General features: G+C 43.8%; 1 protein-coding gene across 6 annotated transcripts in view; it reads right to left on the bottom strand.

Annotated features, from left to right (window-relative positions):
* Window positions 1-16,441, bottom strand: part of LOC121865397 (nostrin-like) — a 94,237-nt gene that overhangs the window by 50,356 nt on the left and 27,440 nt on the right. The window contains exons 1-2 of one of the 6 annotated variants that reach the window (XM_042364749.1): window positions 12,359-12,428; window positions 7,407-7,644 (exon numbers count right to left, since the gene is read on the bottom strand). The exons of the other annotated variants lie outside the window; for them this stretch is intronic. Coding sequence (XP_042220683.1) covers window positions 7,407-7,472 — 66 coding nt within the window. The 5' untranslated portion in view covers window positions 7,473-7,644; window positions 12,359-12,428. Of the gene's footprint in view, window positions 1-7,406; window positions 7,645-12,358; window positions 12,429-16,441 lie in introns of those variants that run through there. 6 annotated transcript variants of the gene reach the window in all.

Raw genomic sequence — 16,441 nt, forward strand, 5'->3', positions numbered from 1 at the left:
TACTTCTAGATAGTGGGGAATGTCGGATGCTGATGTGATTGCTCAGGCTGGCTCTCTTATAGTTCCGCCAGTCAATCAGCCCAATGAACACCTTTCCCAACTGTTTGACAGGTTCGTATAAATGTTCTCCCTGCACAATGATTCTGTTGCATCAACAATTATATATTTCTAGTCTGGTTACAAATTTAAACTATCATCACAAAGGTCACGAAATTTCACAATACTACAGATGCCCTCGCCACCTGCTGCCACACGTTAACAACACCCGATGGTGGTATGGGCTGAGATACTAATGTTTGGTACTTTGTTTTGCTAGTGTGGCGGCAATTACAATCCTCGATGACGTATATACAGCTGTCAGGAGAAGGGCTGTGTACAGGAGCAGATGTTTTGAGGTAACTTTCACCCTGCTGGTAAGTGTATCAGGGTGTACACAACACCTGGCGTAAGGTAGTGTGGTGACTTGTTCTCTCTGGGAATATAAACAGGGGAATCAATGCATCATGGGTGTCTTAAAGCTTGTTATTTTCCGGCACTCTGGTAAAACATTGGGAAAAGTGAGCAAAATTAAGGTGAGGCGAGGAGAGGAAACCAGATGGGTGAAACGAGCGAGAAAGGAAACAAAGGAAGGAGAGGAGAGATGGATGGAAGAGAAGGTGAAAGGGAGAGAGAGAGAGAGAAGAGGAGGAAGGTTGACACACCCACAAGTACCTGCAATGATAATATCGTTTACCACAGGGAGGTGTGGTCGCCCCGAGCTTTGCCCCGGGATACACTCACTTGTGTTGTCATACGCGTGTGGTAGACCTCGTACGGCGTGTGGCGAGGAGGGGAGGATGAAGATGGCGAGTGAGAAATGGGGCGTCGTGTTGCTAGTGTAGGGGGATATACGCCGTGTTGCTAGCGTAAAGGGGAGGACGTCGTGTTGCTAGTGGGTGTAGGGGAGGGGGGTGTCGAGGAATGTGTTTTTGGGGTAGGAAGCCGTGAAGTGTGTGGTGGGGAGGGGGAGGTAGGTGACCGGATACACTCGTCATAATCACAAATAATCACTGGGCGTCTCACTGCGTACTTCATTCTGGCTCTACGGGGTAATGACGTAACGTGGGAAAACCAAACCCCATATTTTTTCCAGTCATGATCGACAACTATGTAGGCATGATTTCTTAAATATAAAAACGCACACACACACAACAGAGAGAGAGAGAGAGAGAGAGAGAGAGTGTGTGTGTGTGTGTGTGTGTGTTAACTGAATACACTGATCCAACCGTACGAATTACTGACTATCGCTAAATACGGGTCATCAAGTGCAGCAGTGAACAATGCTGGATACCGCGAGCCGGAGGTAGACGACAGGAGGTTAGCTCACGACTTAGTGCACATGAACACCTGAATGATCACGTAAATGTAGGTATCAAGGTGAGTGAAGTGTGTACGTGAGGAGGAGAGTTACCGGGAGCTTGAGGCGTAACTCCGGTGAATCACATTAAACATAAACCACTTAAAAATTCCTCCCGCACCTCAACAGCCTCGGTCACTGCCTCTTCCCGCACCTCGGCCACTGCCTTCCTCTCGCCTCCTGTACGCACACTTGCCTCTTCATTACACCACTAGAGAGGAAACTGACCATTAAATTACAGTGATTCCATCTGGGTAACCACGAGATATTATGAAATTTATACAGTGTTCTTGATGGTAACAAATTGACGTGTTACGGTACCGGATTTTGTCAAGATTAGGAGCCTTAACTTATTTCACCTGAGGATTAACCACCCTAATGCTAACCTAACCCAACCTAACCTGACATGACCTAATCAAACCTAACATGACCTGACCTAACCAAACCTAACACAGATAAAACACTATAGCACTCCAGTGAAACGAAAATAATGTAAAAAAAAAGAATAATATTTACACAAAAGTTTACAACAGAAGGAATAAAAATAATAATAAAAATAATAAAGTTCCCAGATATGATTGCGGAAGTCAACAAGAAAAAGGTGGACAATGAGAATTAAAAACATAAGAATAACGGAAGCGCATTTAAAACGATATACATTACAAACAAAAGACAAGTCGAAACAATACGAATCCAAAAAAATCGGTTACAATGTGATAGAAAAAAAAGATGGATTGAGAAATTACAAATGATAAATAATAATAGTGGAATTAAGTTGATGGTTGATGGTCGCTGACTCGCTGGATACGCAATAATTTCAAGCTTGTGGTAACTGTCTATCTCCCGGTAATATATACAGTATACACACGGACATTTTTCCCGGCGTACCCACATAATTCCCGGTACAGAGTTATTCATGTAAATTCGTCACCAAATCATTTTTCCAGTCAACTCATTTTTTCCCGCCAACGATAATTTTTCCAACACAAATTTTTCCTTCATCCTCCCTCGCCATTTTCTTGTCAACCATGAACGTAGACAATCAGGTATTCCACACTGTTGCTCTACCTGTGTACACACTTGGATCAATAAGCTAATTATGAAGCAACACGAAGAAGACATTTACAAAGTTCTCACACTCACGATCGACACTCACCCAATACTCCTCGGCTAACTTATTTAAAACACAAAATTCTACATACTGTATGAGATGAGACTACACAAGATAAATAAGCTAACTTAAAACTCCATTACCTGTTTTGTGAGAATATTTTGTACGTGGTTTTAATAAGACCTGAATATTAAATTATGTTTAAGCTTGGAACTCATTCATATCTGCAGCGTTTTTTTCACCGTCTTCTATTCTCTTCATTTTCTTCTTAATTTAACCTTTCTTCATTGCTTCATCGTCCCCACCATCTTTTCTTCCTCTCCTCCCCCCCTCTCTCTCTCTCTCTCGATCCTCCCCTCATCCCCCACTATTCCTCTTCTCCCTCCTCCTCTCCCGTATGACCAACCATTCCGTCCTCTTGTGAGTCACCGAAGCTTCCGTGCGGTGTGTGATTTCATCAACCCAGGAATACAGCCCGATTCTTATCTCCTGTCACATCGATCTTTATTATCTTACATACCTCTTCCATTTTTATCTATCTTCCTATATTCTCTTATCTCTCTCTTCCCCTTCTTTCTACTTATTATTTGGTGACTAATACGCAAAGTAAAAAATAATTCTTCTTCCCCTACAACATGACCTTCTTTTCACTACTTACAATAATAAACTAACGTGTAATCCAGACTGTAGTGAGGAGCTGGCCAGAGGAAGGAGGAGTTCATCTTACCGTGGCGAGGCTGGTTGAAAGTGTGGTGTGTGTGGCAGCCAGCGCCCACTCAACTTACCTGGAAAGACAAGACAAGAAATATTAGCTACGTTACACAAGGTACACACACGGCCAGGTGACCCTCTTGTTGATGACTTTATTATTTTAATGTTTTACCTGAATATTATTAAAGAACAGTAAATTGGCACAGATACAGGTATAGTGTTAGTGTCCAGGAACAGTGTACAGGAAATTGAGTAATAATCTTATAATCACAGAAATAAAAGGATCATTATTCATTTACACTAAGACTAAACCTTTAATTCAATATAATAATGATATTGTAATAGTGGCAGTAATTTGTCCACACACACACACAAACACATTTTATTAAGTCTCTAAGCACTGGGGTGTAGCGGGGTGTTGTCATCGACCGTACACCGCAGTATATAATTATTTTGTGAAAGTTTGCTCCAGTAATACGTATGTAAGTTGCGGGTCTGAATGCTCGTATGTTCTTCCTGTAATTATCGAATGTTTTTAAGACATATTACCTGTGAGGAATTCTCAACCCCTACCTTTCCTACCCCAGGAAGCGAGGGTCATAGACTGCTTCCGTGGATTTCAGTTTAATTTGGATTTTTTTTGTGTAGGTTCAGTGTAATTGTCTCACTGACCTAACCACAGCAGAGTATAGTGTTTTATCGTTTTTTTTTTTTTTTGAGAGACGTAAAAGTCAGGTTAACATAATCAAGTATAGTACTGTATTGAACAAGGCAACTGTGACCAAGTCCCAGGTTGCTGATTTGATTTTCTGCCTTATTTACACACGATTGCAGGGTCTCAATTGTTTCTCTTACTATTGACAACACAACATACATATATTGTTCCTTACTTTTGATTTTTTTTTTTGTACTTCTTTGTGGTTCTTTATTATTATTATTATTATTATTATTATTATTATTATTATTATTATTATTATTATTATTATATTTTCGCCCCCCGGGCCCCGATGTGGGTCAGTGACCTGTGCCTGGGTGGGCTAATTCCCGTAAAAAAATAAAAATAGTTTGTGCCCACAGACTTGGCATCAGGAACGTACAACAGTGTAGTTATTCCTGGCCGTTCCAGAGTCACTTGATACACCCTAAACCGACGTCCCAGATAACCAGGGAGCGTTCTGATGTCAACCTTCTACTTTCCTCTCAACATGAAACTATAAGCGACTGTATGTGATGACATTGTGTTGAGCGCCGTCTGGCTACGTGGGGTTGGGACACCCGTCATGGATTTGCCTATCGCCGCTAGTTTATTGAGCACCCCCTTACATCCTGCACAAGGCGAAGCACAGAAGTATTAATGCCCAAAAGGGAAGCATGCCGAGTTCATGCTTGCCCCCAGACCTCAGATGAGATTACACTTGTGACCTTTCTAAACGAGACAGGAACACTAGAAATGTCAGTCACGTTGACACACACAGATAAACTGTTTTTAGCACCTGTTTTGAGTCTCCACCGGGTGCACAACTTCTCCACATAATATCCCCTTGCAGTGTTGTAACTCAGGTACCGCAACTACCTACCTAACAAGCTTCCTGGTACCGCCCTGAGGCACTCTTTCTGAACTCCAAAGACGTGAAACATTAGACCTGGAGTGTAAAGGACGACTGTACTAAGAATTAACATTGTAGTCTGTTCATTGTCAAAGGTCACCACTCGTCTCTGGTTCACCCTGACAACCCGGGAGCACGACGATCATCTCTCTGGCACACGTAGGAAACACTTAAAGTTATTATTGCGTTAATTTTCTGAAACATCTTCGTGTGTGATGATTAATAAAAAAAAAGGTTCGAAATTTTACATATGCTTACGATACTTACAGTAGTTAATTATTTGTGGTCTTTGCGTGAACACTTTCAACTCTCGTAACTCAACACCGCAAACCTGACAAAATGTGATCTGGAATCTTTACGGCAGAGGAAAACCCATGAATTATATCTATTCATTTGAGAGGTAAACTTACAACACTCTTTTATAACTAAGGGACGACAACTATCCGGTATTGTTCAGGGTGAATGGAGACAACCTTGTACTGGTCTTCTGCCAATCAGGTTAGGTTATGAATACAACCTTGAAATTATCGATGCTTTCATAAATCGATTAAGATCTGTAAAAACCACAGCCCGCATTGTCCACAGGTCGAGTAGTGGCGGGCGGGAGTGTGCCAGCTGTCTACCTCCTGTCAAGTGTCCCAGCTTACAGGATGAAAAAGTAGTGAGTCATGCGTTAATACGGCTGACTGAGACTAGATCACGCCGTGTGTGTGTGTGTGTGTAAAGAGAAGTGCGACCAGGTTAACCAGTGAGTTACAAAAGTTCTGTTACATTCATCTGAGAGGTAACATGGGACGTGCTATGGAGGTGTGGACAGTGGCAGGTGGCTGGGGAAGGGGGCGGGGGAAGGTGTTTGGGATAAGGTAGAGGGGAAGGTTACGGTGAAAGGGTGGCAAGGTGTGAGGGAGAAGGATAAAGAACGTGAAAGGGAGAATATCAGTATAAAGGGAGACTGAGATAAGGGGCACAAAAAGGATGACATTTGAAAGCAACAAGCGATGATTTTCCCCGTCATACTTGGCTACCTGAGCCGTCGCAGATAACTATGCTAAGGACTTGAGGTGTACACTGGAGCACGGCGCGGAGTTAAGGCATATATCCAACTCCTCTCCTACTCCCCACACATCTTGTAGTAGTTAGTCTCTCCTGCTCACTTTTCTGGCGACGCTCGTGAGGAAGGAGGTAGGGAAGAAGGCTAAGGAGGGAGGCTAAGGAGGGAGGGAGGGAGGATAAGGAACGCGGGAGGGGGGTAAGGAGGGAGGGTAACGGGGGAGCAGGTGTTGCAGGAAACACACATCCGGTAGAGGAAGATAGCTGTGAGAGCTACTGCTCAATGTTATGTGTGTGGTGGGGTGTAGAGTGGATGCGTACATTTGTGTATAAGTGTTCCAACAAACAGTCATGACAGTCGTGTATGTATGCGTCCGTGTATGTGTGTGTGTGGGGGGGGATCACAGGGGTCATATACAATGGTGCATGAATTATTTATATACCACAGTGGTAGGCATTGAGGGTGGGAGGGCGTGTTACGTAGGGTCTGGTGACAGCCGGGGCCGCCTTCAACAAATTGTGTCCCAGAATTTAGTGTCAAGCGAAACGAACCACATTATCCGTCACGATCAATGATGTGTCTTAATTTGGTTCAGTTTTAGCCAGATCTGTTTATGAAGAACCAGACATCTCCCAATCCTGTTTCAGTCTTACCTCGGATCTCATTTAGTCTTTTACCAAACCTGTTTAACTTTTCCCGTGGATCTACTTCAGCCTTACTTCAGCCTTCTTTCAAGTCTCGCTTAGACCTCCAGTTTTACCTCCAATCTCCTTCAGTCTTGTCTACAAACACTTCCAAGTCTCATCTCTCTACCTCTACCTCAGGACCCCTCTCTCTAGCCCTGCCCTCCAGCTATCTCAGCCTTGCCTCACAGTCTTCCATGTGTTGCCTTAGCCTTACATCAGCATAATTCAGACGTGTGTGTCAAGTCCTGGCTGCCTACCTTGCGTCACCAGCTGCTACCACCTGATGAAACACGACCAATCAAAAGGTGTGACGCAGCACAGATGTTATAGCGACTAAACATACTACTAATACTGCTATTAATTCTAAATATTACTCTTACGGCTGTTAGTGCCGCTATTAGTACAACTACCGTTAATATCACAATTATACTACTGATGCTGTAAATATTAAAATAATAACTAGCGCTCATTACTGCTGCTATTAATACACAGTGCAAGGTACAGTAGGTGTACGTAACCAATTATCATAAATAAACAACAATTAGAATTAGTAAACACAAAAACATCTGAACTTCCCCCACACCACCAAGGAGAAAATCCCTATTATATATTTCCCTTCCAGCTCATGTTTCCCCGAGTCCTAATACCACAGTACCATGTCAGGGTAGATGAGGTGGGGGTTACCTCAGTGAACACAAAGATGCCCAGTACCATGTTAGGTCAGATTAAGTGGGGTTATATGTCAGCATGTCTCAGTTGACAATAAATTACTGATAAGGTTTTAGGTCATAATGAGATGGAAACATATGTTAGGATGTACTGTTGCTATTATTTTAAGTCTTACCTCTTGAACACCGAGGCCGACGCAGCTGAGGAACACGTTGGAGGAGCGAGGCATCTTCTCAAGCATGGTGGGAGCCCAGCCCGAGTCAACAACACACCCTCCCACACATCACTGGTAATGCTCTCCCTCTTACAGCACTCACATGTATTTCTCCTTATGTGACAGATTTTCTAATGTACTTAGAATCACTAAGGGTGTTTGTATCCTGGGGCCATTGTTTATAGCGTTCATACGTCTTCTGTGTTTGAGAGCAACTCTATAAATGTCGACCTTATTCGTGGTTTACCCCTAATAGATAACATATGTGCGAAATACACTTACGCAGGGTGAGAGACATGTTCGAAACGATGCACATGACAGATTACTTCTGACAGCTGACGACAACCAGTAAAAGGGTGTCAGCAGGCAGCAACAGCCGCCCTCTTGCACCTACAGTACACGACCACCCACCCACCCACAACACTGTAACACCCTCTTGGCTACTCCTCTGGCATCTTGAGTCCTTATGGTGGTGCGGGTTATTACGTGAATGGGTCAAAGGACTCGGTATTTTTCATAATTCCTTCCAGTTATCTACACTATGTCTTATATCAGTACCCACCTCCCTCTCTCTCTCTCTCTCTCTCTCTCTCTCTCTCTCTCTCTCTCTCTCTCTCTCTCTCTCTCTCAAACCGATAAGCCAAGTGGGTATAGCACCACCAAGTGTCTTACTGGACACGATCAGTTACGATAACAAACATGAGTCAGGAGTGTTGGTGAAGGAAGTGGGTGGTGTATCGGTGCTACTGGTGGTGAGGTGAGGAGCTTCCTCTTGTGTAACACTGGTCCTCTGTTGCTTCACCCCTCCTCACCCCCCAACACGCCCACTCTACATTTCTCGTAGTTAGAGTAAAGAGCGTCTGTGGGTATACGTCTGTAGTGTCGAATATCAAATTACTAGTACAGATAATTATAGATAATGTACAGAGAAGCCGCCTGTAGCTGTTGGTCGGTGCATGGGCGCCTGCCGACTGTGAAGTCCACTAGGGAATGAGGTACTGAACACCATGCACTTATCCACACGATGAGACTATCTCCCTCAAACACCCTGACCTCACACAGTACTATCGTTTCCCTCCTCTCCCTATAAGAGAGTGCGCACACATACACCAGGCACTCCCATCCTCGGCCTTAACAAACGCCACGCCTCATAAGGGACCCCGAGCCAGGCCTCACCCACCACAATCAACTGATACTGTACCACCCCCCCCCCCCATTATCTAAGTTCAACTATATCTATCCCATGACTGTGTATTCCGTGAGGCTTTGATCTTATTACACTTGTCAATATTTTTCTATCTACAGTTCCCGAATCACAAGTTCTTATATTGGTGAATTAAGTGCACCAATATAAGAACTTCTACCACAACCTGTCTCCTGCAGTGACACTCGAAGAAACACGGCAGTAGACCAGGACAGACAAGGCTCAGTAATACAACTCATCCATCGGCGACCCCTCCCTATCTCTACACCTACTGTGGCAGGTAGTCAACTTCAACATAATGTTTCTAAGATGACTTATCGCATAAAACATGTGTAGTGATTCACCCTAGGCAAGACTCACCCGTCCCTTAAAACATGTGGAATTTGCTCTATAAAAAAGGCTTATGAAACTGTCTCCTTTTATATAAATTTAACTCGTGTCATAAAAACGTGGGTGAATTCACGTAAGAACGACAAGACTTCGTTTTATGGTATAAGTGTTTGGATTTCAAACCTCCCCAGCCTTAAAATGAGTGACTCCAAGTTATTTATACATAAACAGTTCACGATTCCGCGAACTGGTCCTTGAGTGAGGTACAGTCTGTATATGATGGTCAGCTGCACCCCACACGACCCCTCTCACCCCCCCCCCACGGTAGGGTGCGAGCCTTGCACTGCTCCCCACAAAGGCCAAAGACCTCAAGCAGGATGGGTGAAGGATATAATCACGTGATGACAGAACCGCTTCTACGACAACACCTCTGACACAATAAACAAGATTGACCCCCATGTCAATCAAGACCAATCCTGAAACCGAGAAGGTGTTGTTGGGACGGGGGAGGAGGACTTGCTGGGTGACACGATGAGGGCGATGCGCATATAACCCGCACCCACTGATTAGGTCACGTATAATATACACCCATACAACACACACTGGAGAATTTAAGTAGACCAAAAAAAATTAATCTCCGCACTTTGTCCAGTTTTAAATTTAAGGATAAAAAAAGTTGATATTTTTCGTTTTTAGGTCACAAGCACAGGTGTGAGGACTACAGAGATGCTACAGGTAAATATTACTTTTATACTAGTATATCAAGAGGCAAAAGGTATTAATACTCTTAAATAATACTGTAAATTATATATACAAGAACATTTTGATATATCTGAAGCGATTTCATATTAGTGAATTTTGTATTTGATTGTGTATATCAATTTTTGTTAGAATACACTCAACCTACACCCACTACAACAAATGCGTTCAACACCCACCACTACCACCATCAAGTGCTCGCTCAGATGTCATACTTGGCAAAAACGTTAACAAGAGAAAATAGCTCTGGGGGTGGGCTAATAATTTGTGGAGGCGCCCCCTCTCCCCGGAGACTCAAAGAACCCACACTCTAAACCCCAGACCCCAGGAGGAGGGCGACGTGTAGTGAAGCTGCAATACCACCCTCAGGAGCTTTGTCAGTGACCCGCTAGAGCTAGATCAATGTCGTCTTCAGTGATATCGGCGCCATGAGCTCAAGTGACGTGTGAAGATTACGACCAACGAGGTCGAGTGTGAGTCATATCCTCGGTGTAAACTGTGCCTCATTGACCATCATAGACCTTTAATATATAGTTTAACTCAACCATCACCACCTCGCTACAATTTTTACATTAACCACGAAAACATAGGTATAGCTAATGGTTTGAAAATAACAGAATATTTTAAGCTCATCTGTACATCATCAAATACTATATTAGGTAAACTTTAAGTCTCTGTACTGCCTATGTAAACGTCAACACCTATATTACTGGAACACAGCCTCAACGACGGAGCCATAGATATGTTAAGATGGTACAGTACTCCACAAGTGAACTCCCAATGTAAATAAAACCAACCTGATTGGCCAAGCTCATCCCGCCCATTGGTAAACAAACAATACCATGATATAAAGATATATAGGGAGGAGGCGGGGGTAATGGGGGAGGAGGCGACGTCGGGGAGCTTCAAACTGCACTTGTCCAAACATCAACAACTCTTGTGGGTGAGGGAAACATTAAGCGCTTCTGCAGGTGGTCATGACGTCACAGCAATGAGGCTTACCCCACGGCCTCACAACTTAAAGACAGGTTTAGTAGGTTTAGTGTGTGTGTGTGTGTGTGTGTGTGTGTGTGTGTGTGTGTGTGTTTCCCCGGCCAAACACGCTACAATAGACCGAAGAATCATTTTGTTCATTCTGTTGTAAGAGGTGAGAAGGAACTGATTAACTAAATTTTCGTCGTTGTATCCCCGGGCGGTGGGTGTGTCCGTCCGTGTTTCAGAAGTTAATTTTAGCAAATACTAAAAACAGACGACGAGGTGTTGCAAACGGTACAATGGACGGTGTAGTTGATGCAGTCCTCACACACCCGTCTGTTACCTCACTCATGATAGACTCGGCTGTGGGCGTTCATAAACACCTAAGTACAACTGTCTCGCCACAACTACAAGCACAGTGTGACGAATCTGTGCTGCTGGTGAATATAATCGTATATGAGGATGCCAATGTATGCGTTTGAGTAGGTAGTTTATTTAATCATTGTATAGAAGAACGGGTAAACAAAAGTAAAGTCATGGATCTGTGTGTGTGTGTGTACTGGAGCGAGCTCATCATCCAGCTCGTCAATAATGGTAAGTTTGTCGTAGCCAGCTGGGGCGGTCCATACATGGTAGGGGGCGGTTGGTGCTGAGCATGAGAGCGGTCACTGTGTGCGAGGAACATCCCTGCACCCAGCTACTTCCAAGTTCCTCCACAACACCTGAGACACCCTCCAGGTAACAGGAGGTGGCAGGTGTAGGTTGTTGGGTGTATAGTGGCGTGGGGCAGTGCAGGGAGACGTGGTGGTACCAGTTCAACAACTCACTGAGGAACTATCTGTCTGTTACCACTTCCTCGTCCACACCACCTCACCATTGCCCTGTACTCTTCGTCACACACAAAACCTCTTTCTCAATGCCTCCTTCAAACACGCCTCCTGGCCCAAGCGTCACACTGAATACCCATTAACTATCTCTCAAAGACGTGTAATTACCCTAGCCAACACTGAACCATCAACTATAGGAAACATTAACCAAGGCAGACATAAACCACCCATGAATTAAAAGTAGATAACTGTCGTGTAAGACATGCATACACACGCACCAGCGCAGACATTCACACGCTGGATACACACCCATCACGCGACTTTGACATCAACTTCTTGTCTCGCTTAAGAATTTTCCTTTTCCCCTTTAAGCTACCAAATTACCATCACTTGAAAAAATATATCAATGAGAAGGCTAACGCTGTACTGCGCATTCATCATAAACCACTTATCATTTCACATTCATCCTAGAAATTCTCAAATTAGAATAACAATTCAATATTGTTAATTACTGTCAAGACACCTCACATTATCTGTCACATATCCAGTATGGTTGGTGTTTCAGTTCATAGTGAGATCAGTCCATCGTTTTATGAGTTCAGTATCACTAGTAACGAGTGTTCGTAGATACACACACACACACCCATCCTGTATGAGTCCTTCAAAAGCACGAAATACGCCTACATTACAACGAAACTCCCACAATTCGATAAAAACTCCCTATAACCCACACTGGGACAAGTAAGCGCACACTGCCACAGATCCTCCCGCACTGGCACAAGTACCCTGACAGACAGCCACAGCAGGCAAGCACCCACCCCCGCAGGCTGTGAGCGCCCAGAGCAACACCTCCCTCGAGCAACCGCTTGGCGAGCGGCTCAAACCACAACTGAGGACGCCAGGCGAGACCCGCCATGACCACCACCTTGTACTGGGCCACGCTACGTTACCGCTGGTGAAGCCACACAAACACACACACACACACACACACACACACACACACACACACACGCATGCAATTTGATTCCACAAACTGTACATCAACTGAACTGACTAACAGTAACAATAAGTAGGTGACAGGTAGGTAACTTATGACGCTAATACTGTGCACCCAAGTTAGGGAAGCGACACATACAATAGAGTAAAAAAAAACAATACTCTAAAAACACGACTAAATAAACAGAACACAAGTCAGGATAAAGCTGAAATAGACAGACAAAAGATGATACAGTACATGGAAGAAACCGGAAAGAAACTGACGCCAATTTCCTAGCGTGACGTACTACTTCCATTAACTTAGAAAATAGCTAAACAAATAAAATTATAATGCACTACTACTATTACTACCACAACTACAAATAATAATAATAATAATAAGACAACAGTATCACATATAAAGACACACGGATGTAACTAATATGAACACGTCAGCTCAAGTAAGTCTATATAGGATCTCGTTACCATATCTAAGAGGGCGGAGTGTGCTTAGACGGTGGGTGGTGACGGTGGGTGGGGTGATGGATGGGTGGGTGGGGGGAGAGGAGGTGAAGATGGATATACACTGCTGACTGGCTGGTGGGTGGATAGAAGCTGTGAATCATGGTGGATGGCAGTGGTAGAATCATGGTGGATGGTAATGATGGTCGGAATACTGAGAGAGACAAAACTAAGTGGCTATGATGGGTGAACACACACACACACACACACACACACACACACACACACACACACACACACACACACACACACACACACACACACACACACACACACACACACACTGCAACCATATAAGTATAGTCATGTTCATTCCTAATACAACAGCCACTCACCAAGACAAACACACCCTCTTCCTCTACTTGCGTCATCGTCACCATAATCACCAGGTTACCAAGGTGTGTGTGTGTGTGTGTGTGTGTGTGTGTGTGTGTGTGTGTGTGTGTGTGTGTCAAAAGTCCCAAGACGGTGACAGCAAGAAGACTTCCCCGGTTACGTCACGTGAGAGTCTTCCTTTTCCCACAGACAAAGACTCGGGTTTATGTTCGTTTCCACCATTACCTGCAACCAGCCTGGCGTTCTCCTACCTTGCGTCAATCTTGGATTTTAGGGAGGGAGGGGGAAAGGGGAAGGTAGCTTTTCATCACTTTCACTTAGACGCACGTTCGCCCACCTTCTGTTTGTAATGACGTTCTTTTATTACGAACAGTAGGCCCCGAAAGGTGACCTGTACCTCACGAAAACTTGAATAAAGAAAGGAGATACAGGACGCTAGTGTAGGCCAAGAGGCTAAACATACGAGGTGGCGTAACGTGAAGTTCAAATATACAACACAAGCTGGAAACTGGCCACTACCAACACCATACAAAAATAGATACTATAAGAACCTTGTCCAAAAACTAAAAAAAAAAAATTGTATAAGTAACCTGGGATTTAGAGAAGCAGATAAGTTGCAGAGATCAAATATGACATTAAACCCGAAACTGATATGAAATTACATGTTGGTTTCCCGGATTGGTAACGACAACTCGAAAACGTGTGGATTGGAGGGTCGTCAACACTCACAGATGGGATATAACACCTTGATGGAGTGATGGTATGTAACTCTGGTCAACTCAGGACATCAAAATCATCTCATTCCCAGACGACCTTCTAGTTCACAAGCTCATGGTAGTGGGAGTGAACAAAGGAGTGGAGTATCATGGTAGAGGATCATGGTAGTGGATCATGGTAGTGGTGGGTCATGGTGTGTAGGTTTGAGGGCAGGTAAACACGGCAGGTCTGTTAATAATCATCCACCCTCACGCCTTGTAAATGTTTAGGCTGAGTCGCCGCCACACTGCTGCCTGCCTCTCCTCTCCCTCCTGGCTGCTACTGTTAAAGGGTAGTTGTTTATAAATCAACAAACCTCAAAAAAAGAATAAAAAATAACCCATCAAAGGTATTTAAACGGGTAAACTAACAACAATAACTCGACTGAGAAGGGAGCCAAGTCTTCCTTTAAAATTATATTATAGAGAACCTCGGTGACGATTGAACCCCTGTACGCGAGAACTTCCACCAGTCAGATCAAGCAAAAGGGGATTTGGGAATGACTAAACTCCATCCAAAGTAAGTGTGTGTGTGTGTGTGTGTGTGTGTGTGTGTGTGTGTGTGTGGGTGTACATGAAGCAAGCTCAAGACCGACCCTGGGAACACCCATTGTTGATGTAGCCAGTGTTGCCTTTCTCCACCACTACAATACCCCAACACAAACAACGTAACGCAACCTTCCCCACCACCAACAAAAATCAACACACCTCCAACACTAACACCACCACACTTCCCTCACCACCATTCACCACTCGCTCACCATCACTTCACCACAACCTCATCATGTTGAAAGATCAGCCTGAGGGCATCAGCTGTACTAGCATAGGGTGGTCCACGTGGTTTACTTGTTATAGTATATTGTTCATCACGCTATCGACATGATGCCAAGGTGGGCTAAAACTAATAACACCTTGAGTAAACACACCCCCCCCCCCTCCACACACACATAAAATTTTCCAGCGGCTAAAAAAATCATGTCTAAAACTGAAAAAGTTCACAAACCATTATGTTTTTCCTATTCAATTTAAATATTAATTAATCCACGTATTTATTTTTAGACACAAGTTAGCGGTCAGTCAAAAAGCGAAGAATAATCAATCTGTTTAAAAAAGCAACAGTGAAAAACTTGTACACAATGCTGACAAAAGCAACAGTTGCAATACTCAACCTTCCATGTTTTTAAACAGAATACTGACCTGTCAAAGTTCCATTTAAAAAACATCTAACCTTTATGTTCCACTGACAAAGATAACATTCAACTTTGATTACCTGGGCAGCGGAGGGTATAAAAGGTGTGTTAAAGCTTGACTCAGCCACACGAGACGACCAGGTAAATATATAGCGCAGGTGATCACTGAAGGGCGGCGTGAGTGGTGTTAATGAACAAATACATAAAACAAATTAAGGAATAAATGGTGATGGGGAGAGAGACACAGGACAACTTCCAGGTCATATAGTGAGTGTTGTTGCTACCTGACACCTTATACCTCGTCACCTGTCCGTTGGCTGGGTGTCTGTGGCAGTATTAGTGTGTGTGTGTGTGTGTGTGTGTGTGTGTGTGTGTGTGTGTGTGTGTGTGTGTGTGTGTGTGTGTGTGTGTGTGTGTGTGTGTGTGTGTGTGTGTGTGTGTGTGTGTGTTGTGTGTGTGTGTGTGTGTGTGTGTGTAGTGTGTGTGTGTGTGTAGTGTGTGTGTATGTGTGTGTGTGTGTGTGTGCCATGGGGTAGTATTGAACGATAAGAAAGGTCACAGAGGGCCATAACACATACATGTGGACGCTAAATGACGCTAGATAGACGTAAACAAAAACTAACATATAAGTGTGACAACAGAAAAATAAAAACAACCAAATAAGAAGAAAATGAAAGCCACAACGAAGATGAAAATAATGAAAAGAAAAATTTGATAAAGCGAGACAATAAATATGAGAAAAAGCGACAAGAAAATAATGAGGTGAAAGTATAATAATCAGCGAGAGAGAAAATAATGCAGGTAAAGACTAAATCGGAGAGACTGGAGCGTGAGGAGAACAGGGGAGGAGGGGGTGGGGGTGGAGCGTGATGAAGAAAGAAAGCAACAATGAGCGTGTAAGGCTAGTCAACACCCCACGATTAACACAATTTACGGTAGATACATTCATTCCATAAACTCACTTTCCGCCCACCAAACTATCCCGGTATACACTAATCTACTACACCATGTTTCCATACCAACTATACTCACCCCAAAATTCCCCTCCCCGCCCCCCAAACCTTCCTCACACCTCCCCCCATTCCTCCCCTTCCCCCAGTTCCGTTATATCTCATTAACACAC

The sequence above is a fragment of the Homarus americanus genome, unplaced genomic scaffold (assembly GCF_018991925.1).
Source record: "Homarus americanus isolate GMGI-L3 unplaced genomic scaffold, GMGI_Hamer_2.0 scaffold25483, whole genome shotgun sequence".
NCBI classification, from domain to species: domain Eukaryota; kingdom Metazoa; phylum Arthropoda; class Malacostraca; order Decapoda; family Nephropidae; genus Homarus; species Homarus americanus.